The sequence below is a fragment of the Anarhichas minor genome, unplaced genomic scaffold (assembly GCF_050575085.1).
Source record: "Anarhichas minor isolate MPS153535 unplaced genomic scaffold, ASM5057508v1 ptg000078l, whole genome shotgun sequence".
NCBI classification, from domain to species: domain Eukaryota; kingdom Metazoa; phylum Chordata; class Actinopteri; order Perciformes; family Anarhichadidae; genus Anarhichas; species Anarhichas minor.
The window spans coordinates 993,168-1,011,197 of record NW_027466524.1 but is presented as its reverse complement, the minus strand read 5'-3'; the positions used below and the strand labels follow the sequence as shown (position 1 = coordinate 1,011,197).

Genomic DNA, 18,030 nt, shown 5'->3' with positions numbered 1-18,030 from the left:
TGATCTACTCACGACTCAGACGTGTGAATACGTGATGTCATTAAAACCCAGTGTTGAGTTTTTGAAACATTAAACGATCCCTCCACATGATGATGATGATGCTGCATTATTCTCTTTGAGATCATGAAAGCGTTCTACCTCTAACACAGCTGTGCTGTTGGTCTGAGGAAGTGGTCCGTCTGACATTGTGACTACTTCCACACAAAGCGTCTCTACGGTAGAGTTTAGAGCTTTGGGTGTTTGTGAATCCTAGACTCTCAAATACATGTTGCAGCTTCACAACGGTGTTGTTCTGAGGGCGTTGTGGACATAGTCCTGATGGCTTTATGATCTGTCTCTCCTTTGTAGTGTTTCAAAGTAGAATTCCATGCTTGAACTGGTGAATATCGGGTTTCCTTTCAGACTATTTGCATTCATGGATAGTTTTACAATAAAGGCATCTTCTGTCCACATCATTTTCACTTTCTGTTAATTCTTCGTATGTTCAGCATTAACCCAGAAACATGTAACATAAGTGTCTCTGTGCCACTATTACAGAATACAAGATCACAAAGATCGTTTCTTTAGAAAGTGGTGTGTTGAGTCAAATGTGTAAAAATACACTTCAATAACTAATATTTGTTGCAGTGAGTCCAAATCAATGTCTGATGTCTGATGACAGCGTCAAAGCTTCGAGTAACAGATAAATGAGCGAGATGGTCAAAGTTCAAGACACGATGAAGGAGTGACTTGTTCTTGTTCAGGACAAGATTATCTCCAAAGGCCCAACAGATCACTGACTTCCATGACAGAGAGCCAAGAAGCACATCACATCACATCACAGTCATTCAGCAGACGCCTTCATCCAAAGCAACTTACAATTCAGATTCTATCACATTCACACACCGTAGGCACAGGAAGGGAGACATTGTTGGGGTTGAGTGTCTTGCTCAAGGACACATCGACATGCGACTAGCGGAGCCGGGGATCGAACCGCCGATCCTCTGATTGAAGGATGGCCTGTTCTCCACTTAGCCACAGTACCAGACAATACCAGAGCTGTGACACATTCAGACGTCACACTAATGCAGCCATGTTGGTAAGTGACTGAACAAACCTTCTAAAGAGTCTGTATGCAGACTAAAAGGCGATAAGAAGTGTGCTGTTTATGGACACTACTGTCCCACAATGCAATGCATTAGGAAGATGGAGAAGCTGCTCACATTAAGAAAAAGATCAAACTAATTGTGAACGGGTTAAATGGCTTCAGGAACAGCCAACAAACAATAAAGTGTAGAATGTTTGGAGAAACATTGAGCTTTCTTTAAGCTTCACTGGCTTTGTCTTTGCAGGGGACACGTTGTACTAAAGACTAGTACAAGTACACAGGTAGTATGTAGTATGCAATACTCAGTGATATTACTGACACCTGTGCTTCTCCACAGTGACATGTCAAAATGTACAAACTGAACCAATGCATGCTGTGTTCAGTCTGCTCACAAACTAATAACAATAACTCCGGTCAATGTAGCAGCTGTTGTATATCACACGGTTCTCATCAGCAGCACGGAGTTTGGAGGGTCAACAGAGATTAGAGGACCTGTTGAGCAATTAAACAGATTCCAATCCGGTCTTGAACTTTGCTGTTGAACCATTCACAAGTGCCTTTAAAGGCCCAGTGTGTAGCATTGGGGGGGGGGGGGGTCTATTGGCAAAAATTCAATACAATATTGATAAGTATCGTTATTTATTGTATAGTCACCTAAAAATAAGAATCGTGATTTTGTGACTTTAGAACGAGACCTTTACATCTCCATGAGTTCTCTATGATGCAACTTGCACCGCCATGTTTCCACAGCAGCCAGAGCAGACACACCAAACACGGGCTCCAGAGAGTGTCGGCCATCATAGTTCTCCTCCACACTGCACCTCCGGGCCCGGTCACACAGTTGCTAGAAACCCGTCGCCATTTTTGTCTTCACATCCCATTTAAATATGAATTAAAATATTCTAAACTTTTCACGGAGTCGCACCGCTCATCACAAACTGTATCTGTCGACTGTTTGTGCTGAGCAGGTACTGTACAGTGGCTTTCTCACACCTCCTCACTGAACACCAGCGGACATGAGGCTGGTGAGAGAGTGAACCAAAGATTCACGTTGCAGGGCATAAACCCAAAACAATGAGCTGAAAGATGCTAAAACGATTCCTACGTGCAAAGCTGAGAAATGTAGTAAAGATGATTCTCTATAGATTCATCATATGAATGATTCTTTCACACTACATACAGCCCCTTGACCCATTATTAGCATGCAAGTAGTGATTGGTGCAGCCAGTATTGTGCTTAGGGAGCATATTTCTGAACAAATGTGCAGTTTATCAAATCACCAAAAACTAAGGGGAAGAGTTGGGCTCTAGCTGCTGACCCCAGCCTTGTGAAGTAGTAGACCATTATCCATAAGCATTGCATGTTCACACAGTGTATAGAACGAAGTAGAGAGAAGGTTTGGATCACTGAAACCAGAGACATTAACAGTCCAGACAGGATGCTGTAATGAGAGTAATCCTTTTATTTTTTGTACCAAAGAACAAAGGTCACTAAAAATCTGTACAATCTGTAAAAAACAACACATTTAAATAAAAAACATTGCAAGATATGTATCTAAATATTGTTCATTGAAGTAGTCAAAGTTGACATTTGCTGAAAAAGTCTTTGGATCGTCCGTCTGGTCCTTGAGTCCATCAGTAGTTTGTAACGCTGTCTCACAGCTGCTTCATCACATTCCTGTGACTGACTGGACATCCAGCGGACTTTCCCAGATCACACATCCTGCTGGTCCTCTGCTCTTCAACAGGAAGAAGCGAGTGATGGAAAGGACCGATGAGGCTGACAACTCCAGTTTACTGTACGTCTCAGTGCTTCACTCTCGTGCTCCACGCTCACTGCTGCTGAAACAGACACAGTTATGAACCAGGCCGTACGCTGACAGAACACTTCAGCAGCTTCTGTTCTCTCCTACCTTTCAAAACCTCTTACTTCTTCTTCATGGGCAAGTTCTCACTTTTATTCTTCTGCACCTGAAGGGAACATTGCTTGTTGTCAGTCACAATCTGCACCAAGGACAAAGTAGCTGCATCCACACGCTTATAGAAAACCTCCAACCTCATTCATGGCGTCATCAATCTGTTTGAGTTCTTCGTATCGGTCTCTTGACTCTCTGAGTGGCTGCACCATCGCCTCCTCAATCTGTGGGAACAGCTAGTACACACACACAGATACACTCAGTGCTTTGTATCAGAGAACTGTAGAACTGTACCGGGCACTTTAGAGCAGTAGTGTGTTTGTTTAAAGGTGCTCTGTGTACGATCTGGCCACAGATCCAAAGAAATGGAGGGCAGCATTTCACCTCTACTTCTGGCTCTATTCAATCTGAATCTAGTCTACAGTCATCATTCAAAGAAGAGCTAACGTTTGACCAAACTGCTGAAACTCTGAGAGCCAGTAAACACACCACTGCTACTCTAGAGTCTCTAGCGTGGTGTCGGCCCACAGTGTGTGTTTACTGTGACACTATGCGGGCCGTACCTTTGTTTATCGGCACAAACGAGGGAACGAGCCATATCTTCAGGTTTCTCATCCAAATCAACACCCCCACTTTACTACAAGTGAAGAATGTCTAAATGTACTCATCATCATTTCAATGACAACGTGAGGGCACAGAGAATCTGAGCTCTTCTAAGGTGGACATGAACCTCAATCATCTGTATGAAAGGAGCACGTGGCTTTACATAACACTCATAGTGTGCAACCGTCAGTCAGCCCCACTCAGCATATCTGTGCAACTTGCTTTCATTGCCAAAGGCTTTGGGCTCATCGTCGCTTACTTGAAATACTCGATCGACTTGATCACCAAAAGCCAAACCCTATCAAACGAGTACACACATGCTGCGAAGCTGATTCATACTTATTCAAATGCTACTTCACATCAATACCTCCATAACCAGCGGCACCTCCTACTTTACAACTATATTACTCTGATCTTCATAATCAGTCCTGCATATTCACCTTCATCACCGTGTCAAACATGGGGATGAGGACGAACTTGATGAAGCCAATCTGAGCTGTCGGCTTGGTAACCTTTTCTCTGTCCATGAACGGAGCCACGGGGAGCCCTTCAGTCTTCTCCCTGTCGCTCTGAGCAGCACACACACACACACACACACACACACACACAGAAAATCTCCATCAACTTGCTTTTCAAGAATAGGAGGGAGAAATGTATTCTTTGCTCGTTCATATACAGCTTTAAGGGGAAGCTATGATTCCTTCATCCCATTGATTTCCTTCTCTTTTTACATCCATCTTTTATCATATATGTAACAGAAAGTTAGTCTCATCATTGCTAACATGATGATGATGTCTGACCGTTGCTGCAGAAAAAGATGACCGTGTCTAAAAGAACTGCAAACTGCAAAAATCATTTGAATGTGTTGTGAGTTCTGGTCCCACCTGCATGAAGTACTCCTCCAGCAGGCAGTCGACCCAGGGCTCAGCCACCTCCATGGGCCGCACCTCGTTGGAGATGTCGCAGCACTTGATGAGCACCATCTTCAGCTGCACGGAGCACAGGGTCAGAGGGCAAAGGTCACCATCAATAGAGGCTTATTATATATCCATGCAAAGCATACAGTAGGTGGAAACTGTAATGGGAAAATATGTTTTAGTATCATGGAAAGTTTTAAAAGATGTACCACTGAAAGAGAAAGTGAGGAACACAGACACTGACAAAACACAGCAGTCTCCTGCAGAAGTAGTTCATCAATGAACCTGGTGTCCTGTTTGTCTTTTAGCTGATCACATGCTCCCACACAAGAACGGGAAGAGAAGACACACTGTCTTCTTTGTCTGTATGGCAAGTTTGAGACAGACCTTGAAACCGTAACTGACTCTCAGTTGAACGCACCTGGCAGACTCCAGATAATGAGCAGATCAAGACAGCCTTTGTAAAAAGACCTCTCCTCCCCTGTGGATGATTCATCTACAGAAGAGGACATCTCCATGTATAAAACGATGATGAATCCTGTAGTTAGTCGAAGCTTTGCCACAGTACTCTACTCAATACGTAGCTGTTGTGTTTTCTTCCCTCTTGCAAGAGAATAAACAGACAAAGACAAACTTGAATCTTGTTGAGACTTTATTATTGATTTGTGAACAAAAACTCTCTTCTCCATATTAACCTAGAAATATTCCACAACAAAACTTGCAGTGGTGAGCCGTCAGGGCCAGCAAAGCCTTCTCTGCTGGCCTTGACAGAATCACAAAGTTATAACTATTTTATAATTTATTCTAAATATTTTTCCCATCATCTTATTTTCTCATTGCACAGCTCCTGTCTTCCTCAGTTGCTCTGCTTCCAGTGCAGCTTGTTTTAAGTTTATCCAATCAGATCTCACCTCTGTGTCTCTAGGTAAGAACAGAGGCCCGAGGCCTGCTGGATAGCCTTTGCAGTTTAAGTGAATGGGGACGATATTGTTGATTGTCATAGTCTTCAACCAATCAGATCTTTAGTTTAACATGTTGGACGAATTCTTTGACGTGCCAGACCTTCTGGATGGCCTACAAGTACGTCAGCATTAACGTGCGGTGTGATTGGTCAGTAGGCTAGCGTGACTGTTGTGAAACTAGCAGAACTTCGTAGTAGTAAGAATTTTTTTTTACCTAGCTTTGTTTTATCAGCTAGCAGCCCTGACCCAGCCAGGAGAAGGATTTGTAAGAACGGTGTTCCTGGCTGACTGCGTCTGAGAAGCGTTGCACATTTTATGGCTAAGAATGCGTTTCATTTGCAACTGAGCGTCTTGGTGTTTGGAGCTACGCTACGCTAACATGAGGTGGCTAACCAAAGCAGTAACAAGACACCATAGCACGACAGGACACTTACAAGCTACGGTGCTTTTGAAAACTTTAGCTGAGACCCGAGTGGATCTACAACTCAACGAACACGTTCACAGGAGGACCTCTGGCTGGAACTGAACCGCACCGATGTTCTGTACAACCGCGTCATTGAACTCTTTGTAATCAAAGAAAGGAGGATGGACTTTGTCTTTAAGTGAACAGCAGCTTTGGTAAGTGAAGTGCTTTTGTGTTTTTACATCTGCAGTAGCGTTACTACTGTGTTCATGTGTCTATGGTGGTGTTATTATGATATGGTTCATATTGTTCCCTCTGATGTGGATAATATTTGAATGGCTCGTGTTCTTCAGTGTGAGGATGAATACGTGTTGTAGCGCTGCAGTGTTGCTGGATTGATTTGTTGCTTTGTTGTCATGTAAATATATGTGACTGGTTCTTGTGAGTTTGTTCTTGTCATTGTGTTAATTACATTGATTTTGACTATATGCATTGTCCTTTAATGACGAAGCATCCCGTCATGCTCGTATTCATGTATCTGCACTCTGCAGTTAGTGTATTTGTAGGTGTTGAGCTTCATGTAACATTTTATTTCACTTGTCAAATGTTGCAGTGTTATGTGAATATGAGGTGTTTACACGAAACAATTAATAACCGTAGCTGTGGCGTCATCATGAGGTTATTAGGAGGAGGTTCAACTGTAGTAGGACAGCACTGAAGGCCCAGCTATGAAACACACGGCCCGCCACTGGAAACTTGCTATGATGAGATGGGATGCCACTTGAGGTCTAATGCCTGACTTTGTTGCTACTTTTATCTTGAATAATTTTCCTCAAGGCTAATTTGACAATCTCTAATGATGGCTAAACTCTGCATGCACAGCTAAACCCTTACAATGATTTTACTCCTGCTCTGCTTTTAGTTACATAACAGTAGTGATACTACACTGTGTCCTGCATTCAACATTTTACTTGAGTAAAAGTACAAATATGTTATTGGCAAAATGCACATAAAGGTGCAATTTGTAAGATCTGCCCATAATTTGGTTTAAAACATTAAAAAAATGAACTGACATCATCAACATAATGTGTATGTATTGTTTTGCAGAGATATCTGAAATGAGCATGCTAACCAGATAGCCCCGGCCCGTCCTGTCTTGTTATACCACTGGAGAGGCAATAGTGAGTCCCTGTAGCGTCCAGTCTGTCATCAACCCAACAGAACCAAGAACTGCCCAGAGGGCTTGTCAATCACATTGATGGTGCAGCCCTCGATTAGTGAACACAAAGATGGCTGAAGCTCTTGGCAAGCGACTTTAATCACCATCCCAACCCCCCCGCTGCCGGCAAAGAAAAGAGGTGATATAAAAAGAGGCAACGCAAGATTAAACATTGGATGTTTTGAATTGACTGATGACTGTAAATTTAGATTGTATGAACCCAGCAATAGTGAAAGGCTGCTCCCTATTTCTTACACAGTGCACCTTTAAAGTAACACAATTAAAAGTACTCGTGTAGAATGTCAGCTTTCAGAGTTTTATATTACTAAATACCTCAACAGTAAGCAGCTCTACTAGCATAGAGTATAAAGGAGCATAAAATGGAAACAAGTACCTTTAAAATGTACTTCAATACAGAACCGGGTAAAAGTTACTTTCCACCACCTGCACACAGTGCATCAAACCTTCACACACTGAAATACAGCCTCCTCTCCAACTCTTGCTACATTAAAGGAGGAAAAACAAACAGGATCAGGACACATTCACATCTGTAGTTTGGTTCATTTGGTCCGGATAACATCACCAAAACTGTCCAATGAATGAGTTTCCTGTCAGTGTCAATAACGTCATGCTAAATCTTCTTGGTTCAATTGGAATAGGTCAAATGAACATGAAATAGAACAGAACTAAAAGGATATGTATCTTTTTTTTGTTGGTCCAGACCAACTGAACCGAACGGCAGGTGTGAGAGACGACCAAAGGCTTGTTTGTGTTCTTACACAGGTGACGTGCTCCTCATCTGCGTAGTCAAATTTGTCGACTTTCTGCTTGAAGGAGTCCAGGATCTCACCGTGTCTTGCCATGTCTGTAGCCAGGATCAGTGTGATGGTTCCCTGAAAAACAGCACAAAGTGAAACAACTCATCAATAGATATCGCCCAATTCATACTGGACTTTGGAGGCCAATACTTATATTAATATCTGGGAGCTTAAACATACTGATAGCTATAATCAACAGAAACACACCACATAAACAAACAATCTTGATTCAAATCAAATCAAATCAAGAATTAAAGAATTGTGAGCGAGATACATTTTACAGTTGAAAACTCAATTAGAATCAGCTTTATTTGGCCAAATAGAGGTAAAGAATAGATAGGACAATTATGTACACAATGTAATCAGAAATAGCAGTAAATATCAGCATTACATAAATATATATATATATATAAAAAGCTCCAATTACCAACAATATAATAAGAACTAAAACATCTTAATACAAATCAAGTGTTTGGTGAGTTGTAAACAAAACAAATAAATACTGAATGTTGGGACCTCACCATGTGGTTGGAACCTACATGGTTCAACAGCCTGATTTGGGTTAAAATCACACCAAGCCCCATGAGACGTTAAATCTCACATTCGTGTGATTTTTTGTCCAAACCCAACACTGCGTTCTCATTGGACGAGGGCCACTGGCACCACAGGGGGTTCCCTGTGCTACGGGCCTGCTGTCATTGAGACTATAAAAATCTGCGTCACCTCCAGCCATCCCACGCAATTCGATTCGCATGAAAGAGGGTGCGCATGACGTTGTTGCTTTTAAGAAAGTCTACATTCGTTGGTGAAACAATAGATTGTTTTGGATCCCGAAGGAGAAGCGGACAACTTGCCTGCAGAAGGAAGAAGAACATTCTTTAGAGGAAGAGAAGAACAAATTCTCTTCCCGTTTGTAGCAAGGTATTCCTTTGTCCATCTATGCCAGAAAAGGTTTCCAGCGACCCCTGGCATTAAGGTCAGATTCCTGAAAGGTTCCAGGGGGTAGGATTGGTTGTGTTGTTAGCAGGAGGATGTGATTTAGAGTCAGCGGTTCTAGATCATGTGGATCAGAGGACACAGTAGAGAGGGGACGGTTATTGAGGATTGCTTCTACCGCGCAGAAGATGGTTTGTAGGCCTTCATCGTCGATGGTTTGCAGACGGAGAGTAGAGTTCAGCACCTGACGGACAGATCTTATGAGTCTTTACCAGAGCCGCCGTGGTGTGATGCTGCTGGTGGATTGAAACTCCACTGAATACCATCAGGAAGCAGAGTGCCTTGGAATTTCCTCTCATTTAGGGAACTCAGGGCCATCTTGAGCTCTGCCTGAGCACCCACCAAGTTGGTACCATTGTCAGATCTGATGTGCTTAACCTGACCTCCAAGTGTATGGCTCTGCTAGACATACAGCTAAACAGGACTCCATACCTTTTAATTAGGCTTCTTCCTCGTCTCACTTCAATCGGGCCAAAATAGTCCAATAGGACGTTGGTAAAAGGAGGGAGGTCAGGTAGGATTCTTTCCTGTGGCAAATCTACCATCTTCTGCTCACCTGTTTTGCCTCTCACACGCCGACACACAACACACTTTAAGATTACCTTCCTTGCGGCTGATTTGCCCTTTACAACCCAGTATTTCTTACAGAGCACTGAAAGCATATGGTTTCAACTACTGTGTCCAGAGCGTTTGTGGGAGTGTCTTAGTATGAGAACTGAAATGTGAGCATCTTTGGATAAGATACAAGGGTGCTTGGTCTCATCAGGCATCAGGCAGATCTTAGTTGGCCACCTACTCTTATGATTCCCTCATCTAGCATAGGATCGAGCCTACAGATCTTACTGTTCTTTTGCACTCTAGATGGGGTCATTTCCAGTCTTGCCATTTCAGCTGGGAATGATTGTCTCTGGACGTAGGTGATGACTGACCTTTCTGCCTGTGAGAGATCTTCCACTGTGAGGAACTGTCCACCAACTTTGGTTCTGAAAGTTCTGAACTACAGAATTCAGTGCTCACCTTTTGGTTGCATGAGCGGGTCGCCATGTGACCTAAGGAAAGCTCCTTTTGCCTTTTAGTGACCAACATCAAAGCATTCTTGAGTTTCAGATACCATGCCACTGCTTTAAGTAGCATCATCCAATCTAAAAATAATGAAATAAGCTGGTCTGTGGGAGTTCCAATGCTCTTCACCACTGTGGAGTATACAGCAGTGTTGTTCCTGACCTCTGGATCATCTTGTAACACTGACTTGGAGCCCATTGCTTCCTCCACAGGTCAACTTTCCTCAGGCTTCCATACGAACTCAGGGGCATGTATCCATCTCCTTTGCTGCATGAGTTTAACTGCACTCAGTCCTCTTGAGGCATCATCAGCAGGATTGTCTTTGCTGCTTACATATCTCCACTGAGACCGGTCTGTGTTGTCCCGAATCAATAACACCATGTTGGCTACATAGGTCTTGAATCTAGTTTTGTCATTTCCAATGTACTTTAGCACTGTCTGGCAATCAGTCCAGAAGACAGAGGGTTTTAAGTCAAGGTGTAAATCTTTCCTCAGCATTTTGTTCGCCTTCACCAACAGTGCTGCAGCCGCCTGCTCCAATCGATACTGCGGTGTGGTTTCAAGGAAGGACTTTGGACTGTTATTGGACAAAAGTAACATGCACCACATCCTGAACATCAACCTGCCGAATGTAGCTCACTGAGCCATAGCCACTTTCACTGGCATCAGCAAAGTGATGCAGTTGTGCACATTTTGGTGTTCCGTAGGGTTTAGGCTTCATACAACGTGCAACAGTGAATCTCTTAATCCTTTCTAGACTGTTTAATCAGTCAATCCACGGATTGATTATAGCCTGAGGCAAAGGTTTGTCCCATCCAAAGCCTCTCTGGCAGAGCTCCTGTAGCAACTGCTTGGCTGGGAGAATGAGAAGAGCTAGGAAGCCAAGTGGACCAAAGATTGAGCTTACAACAGAAAGTATGCCTCTTCGGCTATGTGGCTTCTGGCTGAGATGGATGTTGAACTGGAAATGGTCAGAGTCCACACACCACTGCAGTCCCAGTGCTCTTTCAATGGGGAGGCTGTCTTTGTCGAGATCTAACGTCCTAATTTCCTTTGCCCTTTGATCTTGTGGGACGGCTGTTGCTGTGGAGTGAGCTGAAATCCACCTTTGTTGCATAATGCAGTGAGGTCTTTTACTAGGTGGATGGCTTCAGATTCTTTGGTCACTGATTTTACACAGTCATCAACATAAAAGCTGTGTCGGACTGTTTATGCTACCTGAGGAGGAAACAAGCTTTCATTGTCATCTGCTGTTTTTTGTAATGCAAAGCTTGCACAGCTTGGGGAGGACACAGCGCCAAATATGTGGCGGTATTCTTCAGGCGATTGACTGCTATCACCTCGTGGCCACCACAAGAAGCGCAGGTAGTTCACATCACATTTTTTCACTCTAACCCAGGGGTCTCAAACTCATTTTCACTCTGGGCCACATCAGCATCATGGTCGCCCTCAAAGGGCCGGTTGTAAATGTAAGACTGTGTAAATGTAACTACTCCTAACATATTGGTAAATAACTGTCTCTGCATTTGATTATTGTTTATTCAAGTGTAAAAATATTGTACATGCAGTTATATAAATGTAAAAATATATTTAAGCACATTTCTGTTATTATAACTTAAATCCTTTTAATTTAGGGTTAAGAAACCCACATTACTCTATCAAACTATTAAAGAAAATATCAAAGACAAATATCAAACAAGTTATTACAATAACTTTGTTCAATGCTTAAAATCCTTTCAAGGGAGCGTTTGCACAATCCCACGTGAAGTATTTCATGTGTTGTAAAGCCACGTTTAAAGTAGTCTTCAATGTACTCACAATACATTTCCATTTCAAGTGTACAGTAACCAGCCAAAGAGCTGCTTCTATGACTGTGTGTTTAAGTATCTCATCATTTAGATTTTCTATCTCATCATTTTGACATTCTATCTCATAACTTGGACTTTCTATCTCAGAATTATGACTTTCTATCTCAGAATTCTGGAATTCTGACTTTCTATCTCAGAATTCTGGAATTCTGACTTTTTATCTCAGAACTCTGACTTTCTATCTCATAACTTCGACTTTCTATCTCATAACTTCGACTTTCTATCTCAGAATTCTGGAATTCTGACTTTCTATCTCAGAATTCTGACTTTCTATCATAATTTTGACTTTCTATCATAATTTTGACTTTCTATCTCAGAATTATGACTTTCTATCATAGTTATGACTTTCTATCTCAGAATTTCGACTACGGGGATATTTTTATGATCAAGTTCATCATTTTTTTTTTGCTGGCGGATTCGTGGGCCACATAAAATGACGTGGCGGGCCGAATTCGGCCCGCGGGCCTTGAGTTTGAGACCCCTGCTCTAACCTGATGGAACATTGACTTAATGTCGGCCATAATTCCAATGGGCTCTTTGCGAAATCTTAAAATAACTTCTACAAAAGAGTTAGCCAGATCAGGACCCTGCAGTAGCTTGTTGTTGAGGTATACGCCTTAAGAGGCTGCACAGTCAAAAAACACTCAAAGTTTTCTCTTCTTGGGGTGGTACACCCCATGGTGTGGTATGTACCAAACCTTTTCTGGTGGCTGTGTTAGTTCTTCCTGCGGGACCTCTTCTGCATAATTGTTCTCAAAGATATCATGCAGGAACGCAACATATTCCTGCTTGTACTTCTGGTCTTTGTTTATTTTCCTTTTTAGGCTCTGCAGGCACTGCTCTGCAATTTGCCGGTTATTAGACAATCTAACATTGGCTTCCCTGAAAGGTCGCTTTAGACTGTAATGTCCATCTTGTTGGAGAGCCTCACCAGCTATTTACAAAAACCTTTTGTCTTCGATAGACATTTCAGTCATTAGATTGTTCACAATGTTCATTCTCCGTGTTAAATGTGACATTTATCTGCTCATGAAGAGCGCAGACGCGCAGCTGCTTCATTCATGTCTTTAACAGGAGTTATTTCTGCTTTGTCAGAACTTGCCATTTTACTCAAAGATAAACTTTCCAAAACATTCAAGATATTGTTCTTTCTTCAATCAAGCCAAACAGTCTTCATGGTACAGAAACAAATCTTATTTTTCCAATTTTTTTTTATTTCCTGAGGCGTCTTCACCGCTCTCATTATTTGGCCATGTCGCAGTAAAGTTACAAAATAAAAGATCACAGTCCATTAACACAAAAATTTATTTCTGGCGACTTCAATTAATATTTTCAAACCAATAATCCTTAAAATGTTTGTGTTGAGAGCACATACCTGCTCTGAAGTGTTTCTTTATTCACTCCACCACGCGACAGGCCGGCATTTCCTTTGTCTTTTCTCCGCGTACTGCTCCAAAAAATCCTTCAATATCAATCCACAGCACGTCTTTGACAAAATCTGGGGGCAAAAACTCCTAAAGTTGGGTTTTTCCTTTCACCCCTATTTCGATGTCCTATTGTTTACCACGTAGAGAGTTCGGGTGCAGTATGTCTGACTCGGAGCCTTGTTTCTCAAATAGAAATACAGAAGGAGCTTAATGTTCACTGTTGCTTTCAATTTATTGACCAAAAAACATAATAGGAAAATAAGAATCAGTTGTTTCAGTGTCCTTAGGTTGTCACTGCAGCGTTGCCGATGCCATTCACCAGCAGACGCTTTCACGGGGCTGAGGCCGAGGTCAAAGACGGTATCTGCTGTAACCCGCTTTCTCCCCCTCACCATGCATCATGCCCACCAACTTATAGGAGTGCCCTCCTCACGGTGCACACTTTGCTTTTAAACACAAATAAAGAAAAAAGATCAATAATTTAGATACATAGACATGAACTTAAATACGGCTCCTACAGCGTTAAAGTCGACATTTGCCGGTCGTAAGGAAGAAAATTTCCTTAACTTCCGAGGAATTCCCGCTGCCATACGGAGGATTTATCGCTGCGCAGCTTGAAGCTCCGGATCCCGAATTTAATGAAGAAATTCGAAGAAACACATCGACTGCTATAAAGTCATCTCGGAGTAAGAGGCTTGTGTCTGGGCAGAGATAGGTCATAGTGTGTTTGGATCAGTCACCGCGAGTGGGGTTGGTAACTTTATCAGTTAAAAGACCAGTGTTTGCCGAATCTGAGTTCGCCAGTCGGGTTTCTGTGTGATAAAGTAACAGTTTCTGTATTTTACTGTGGCGGTGAGAATCTGCCTTGTTTTGAGTGTTTCTCTTCTTTTTCTCTGCCTACTAACACACCCACACACACACACTCACACACACAAATAGGTTTTGCTACTCATCTCAGACAAACATGGTGTGTAAGCGCGGCCTCCATCGTGGCCGTGGTTTTAGATATTATTTGACTTGATCAGTATTATTAGAATTTGATAAACTCTGTTATACTTTAAAGAGCAGCTTTCTGTGATTACTTTGTCCATATCAGTGGTGGGCCGTCAGGGCCAGCAAGGCCTTCTCTGCTGGCCTAAACAGAATCACAAAGTTATAGCTATAATTTAATAATGTTTCATAAATATACTACATCTATGTATGGGGCGACTTTGCAGTTTAAGTGAATGGGAACGATATTGTTGATTGTCATAGTCTTCAACCAATCAGATCTTTAGTTTGACATGTTGGACGTATTCTTTGACGTGTCAGAGCTTCTGGGTGGCCTACAAGTACGTCAGCATTAACGTGCGCTGTGATTGGTCAGTGGGCTAGCGTGACTGTTGTGAGTAGTAACAGTTCAAGTTGAAAGATATGTTAGAAGTTATGACATTTTTAGTGTTTTGCTTGGTGTAGATTCTTTTTTTATACCTAGCTTTGTTTTTTTAACACTCAATGGCTGAAGAAGGAGAAACGGATTTGGTGCAGAGTTACTGGAAACGCCTTTCTGGAGAAGAACATTTCCAGAAGAAATGGACATCGTAAGAAAGGGTCGACCAACCCCACAGCTAGCAGCCCTGACCCAGACAGGAAAAGGATTTGTACGAACGGTATTCCTGCGTCTGAGAAGCGTTGCACATGTTATGGCTGGGAATGCGTTTTATTTGCGACTGAGCGTCTTGGTGTTTGGAGCTATGCTACGCTAACCTTAGGTGGCTAACCAAAGCAGTAACAAGACACCATAGCACGACAGGACACTTACAAGCTACGGTGCTTTTGAAAACTTTAGCTGAGACCCGAGTGGATCTACAACTCAACGAACACGTTCACAGGAGGACCTCTGGCTGGAACTGAACCGCACCGATGTTCTGTACAACCGCGTCATTGAACTCTTTGTAATCAAAGAAAGGAGGATGGACTTTGTCTTTAAGTGAGCAGCAGCTTTGGTAAGTGAAGTGCTTTTGTGTTTTACATCTGCAGTAGCGTTACTACTGTGTTCATGTGTCTATGGTGGTGTTATTATGATATGGTTCATATTGTTCCCTCTGATGTGGATAATATTTGAATGGCTCGTGCTCTTCAGTGTGCGGATGAATACGTGTTTTAGCGCTGCAGTGTTGCTGGATTGATTTGTTGCTTTGTTGTCATGTAAATATATGTGACTGGTTCTTGTGAGTTTGTTCTTGTCATTGTGTTAATTATGTTGATTTTGACTTTATGCATTGTCCTTTAATGACGAAGCATCCCGTCATGTATTCATGTATCTGCACTCTGCAGTTAGTGTATTTGTAGGTGTTGAGCTTCATGTAACATTTTATTTCACTTGTCAAATGTTGCAGTGTTATGTGAATATGAGGTGTTTACACGAAACAATTAATAACCGTAGCTGTGGCGTCATCATGAGGTTATTAGGAGGAGGTTCAACTGTAGTAGGACAGCACTGAAGGCCCAGCTATGAAACACACGGCCCAACAACACGGACTGGATCATGGTGTATAGTGTGTACACGTAAAGATACTATACTATATACTATATACTGTATATACAGTGTGTAGCGATGGTACCACCTCCGCCTCATTGTGAGCCAGGAAACACCCTGCACACTTACGACAGTGTTATATTGGAAACTATCATCATGTCTCACACACACACAGGCCCACCTGTCGTATCTGTTTGAAGGCCTCAGGGTCAAAGGTGGAGAAGATGTTGCAGTCGGGCTGTGAGAAGATCTGGAAGGCCACAGCACAGTGGTGGTTCTCCAGAGGGGAGATGTCGTTGTAGCGAACTGCCAGATCTGTTTTGGCGTTGATCTGGTACCTGGAAGAGAGAGAGAGAAGGACAGAGAGAGAGAGAGAGAGAGAGGTAGAACAAGAAAGATGCAAAGAAAGCAGTAACAAAGCGTAAGAAGAGATGGCAGAGAGGAGAATGCAGAGAGTGTGTGTGTGTGTGTGTCTGTGTGTGTGTGTGCGTGTCTCTTACGTGTTGTTGAATCCGGGGTGATCGAGATCATGACACACAGCAGCTGTCATGAGAATCAATAGGTCGACCTGAGTGAACTTCTCCTAAAACATGACACACAGAAGTCCAGACATCCACGCATTTATATTAATGAAAGCATCAATTGAGTCCTTAACCAAAAGAATGTGTCCATATGTGTGCTAATGTGAGTGTGATCCCATCTTCCACCCTCACAATTGTCATGATGCGTTATGAGTGTGTGTGTGACCTTGCTAGCACATCACTGGTGCACATGCTTGATAATCAGTCACAGGCCTGTGATGAGTAAACCTCCAGTGAATATTCATCTCTAACAACAGAGGGAGACTCTGAGAAGAAGATCCTCGATTCCTTTTTTCTTTCTCTTTTTTGTTCACACATGCATCTCCTCTTCATCACACCCATCCTCATCCTCTCATTCTTTCCCCTGAGCTTTCCAGATCCAATGACGTCTCCACCTTTCCCATGACAACTGCAGCATGACTCTATGCTTGCAATACAGTGGCATATCTCATAAAGAGACCATTCTGCAGGTTTACGTATGTAGTCGAGACTTCAGGGATAGTCCAATCTCAAATTACACTTTATCTGCTCTAGAAGCCTCCGTACACATTCTGGTCAGCAGAAATGAAAGTAGCGTGACAGTGTTGCCCCAGCAGGGAACACCATTGTCTAAATGTATTTCCACAGTACATAAGCACAGCTCAAATTAAGAACCAAATATCGAGTTCAAATTCAATGAATGTATCTTATTAAATGAATTTATTTCTCCAAAGAGGATAGCGTTGGTTGTGAATATCGTTTCGAAGACCACAAGGAGTATCCTAATAGAAAGCTATGACTCACACACAGATGTTTTATTTCTATTTAAATATATTGGAATCTTACAGGATATAATGGGTTATTTATTTGTTGTTGTTTTACAGCTGCCCCTTAAGGGTTCATTCAAACTAACAGGTAGAGCTGCTAAAAGAATACTTACATTTTTGGAAAATTGCTTTTCCACATTGTGGTTTTATGGAGGCATTTTCCCTGTTTCCAAGCTTTATGCTAAGCTAAGCTAAACTAAACTAAGCGAAGCTTTGCAAACTAGTTGATATTGATGGATCTTCTTATCTAACGTTTGTTAAGAAAGTGAACAAGTGTCTTTTTCAAATGTTGAACTCCTCTTTTCAAGGGCTGCTCCAGTGGTTAAGTATAACTTTTTCATGACACACTTTATATGATGACACCATGATGATGAAGAAGTGGTGTAATCTGAGGTCTCCGCTCTTCATCAGCAATGTACAAGTCAAGATGCTGACAATGAAATGCCATGACATTTAAACATCTCAACATTTTGACATTTGAATGCTTTTTACATAACCAGGACCAACGTATGGGAAAGAACGCAGGGCCTGTCATTGCTATTTGTTATTTTTCCCAGATTTGACATACTAGGTCAAAACCTGAACCTTTGCTTTCAAGTCTCAAGTCATCAAGTCTATATTAGCTCTCACAACAGTCACGTGTGTAAGAAGCTGGTTACCTGCAGGCTGCAGAGGCAGATCATGCTGTACATCATCTGGGTGACACAGAAACAGTGGCGGAAGTTATGGAAAGGGTTATTCTTGTAGTTGTCATGAATACAAAGCTACACAGAGACAGACAGGGAGAGAGAGAGAGAGATGGGAGGTTTGAGATATTTCAGCTTGAAAGTTCCATTCAATGGAGGTCG

The 18,030-nt window shown here is 42.2% G+C and overlaps 1 protein-coding gene across 1 annotated transcript in view; it reads right to left on the bottom strand.

Annotated features, from left to right (window-relative positions):
* Window positions 1-3,012: 3,012 nt before the first annotated feature.
* The window catches only part of pde9aa (phosphodiesterase 9aa), a 52,916-nt gene continuing 37,898 nt past the window's right edge, over window positions 3,013-18,030 (bottom strand). The window contains exons 11-18 of the mRNA XM_076081042.1: window positions 17,842-17,946; window positions 16,296-16,378; window positions 15,977-16,133; window positions 7,886-7,999; window positions 4,490-4,594; window positions 4,046-4,174; window positions 3,143-3,238; window positions 3,013-3,057 (exon numbers count right to left, since the gene is read on the bottom strand). Coding sequence (XP_075937157.1) covers window positions 3,013-3,057; window positions 3,143-3,238; window positions 4,046-4,174; window positions 4,490-4,594; window positions 7,886-7,999; window positions 15,977-16,133; window positions 16,296-16,378; window positions 17,842-17,946 — 834 coding nt within the window. The remainder of the gene's footprint in view (window positions 3,058-3,142; window positions 3,239-4,045; window positions 4,175-4,489; window positions 4,595-7,885; window positions 8,000-15,976; window positions 16,134-16,295; window positions 16,379-17,841; window positions 17,947-18,030) is intronic.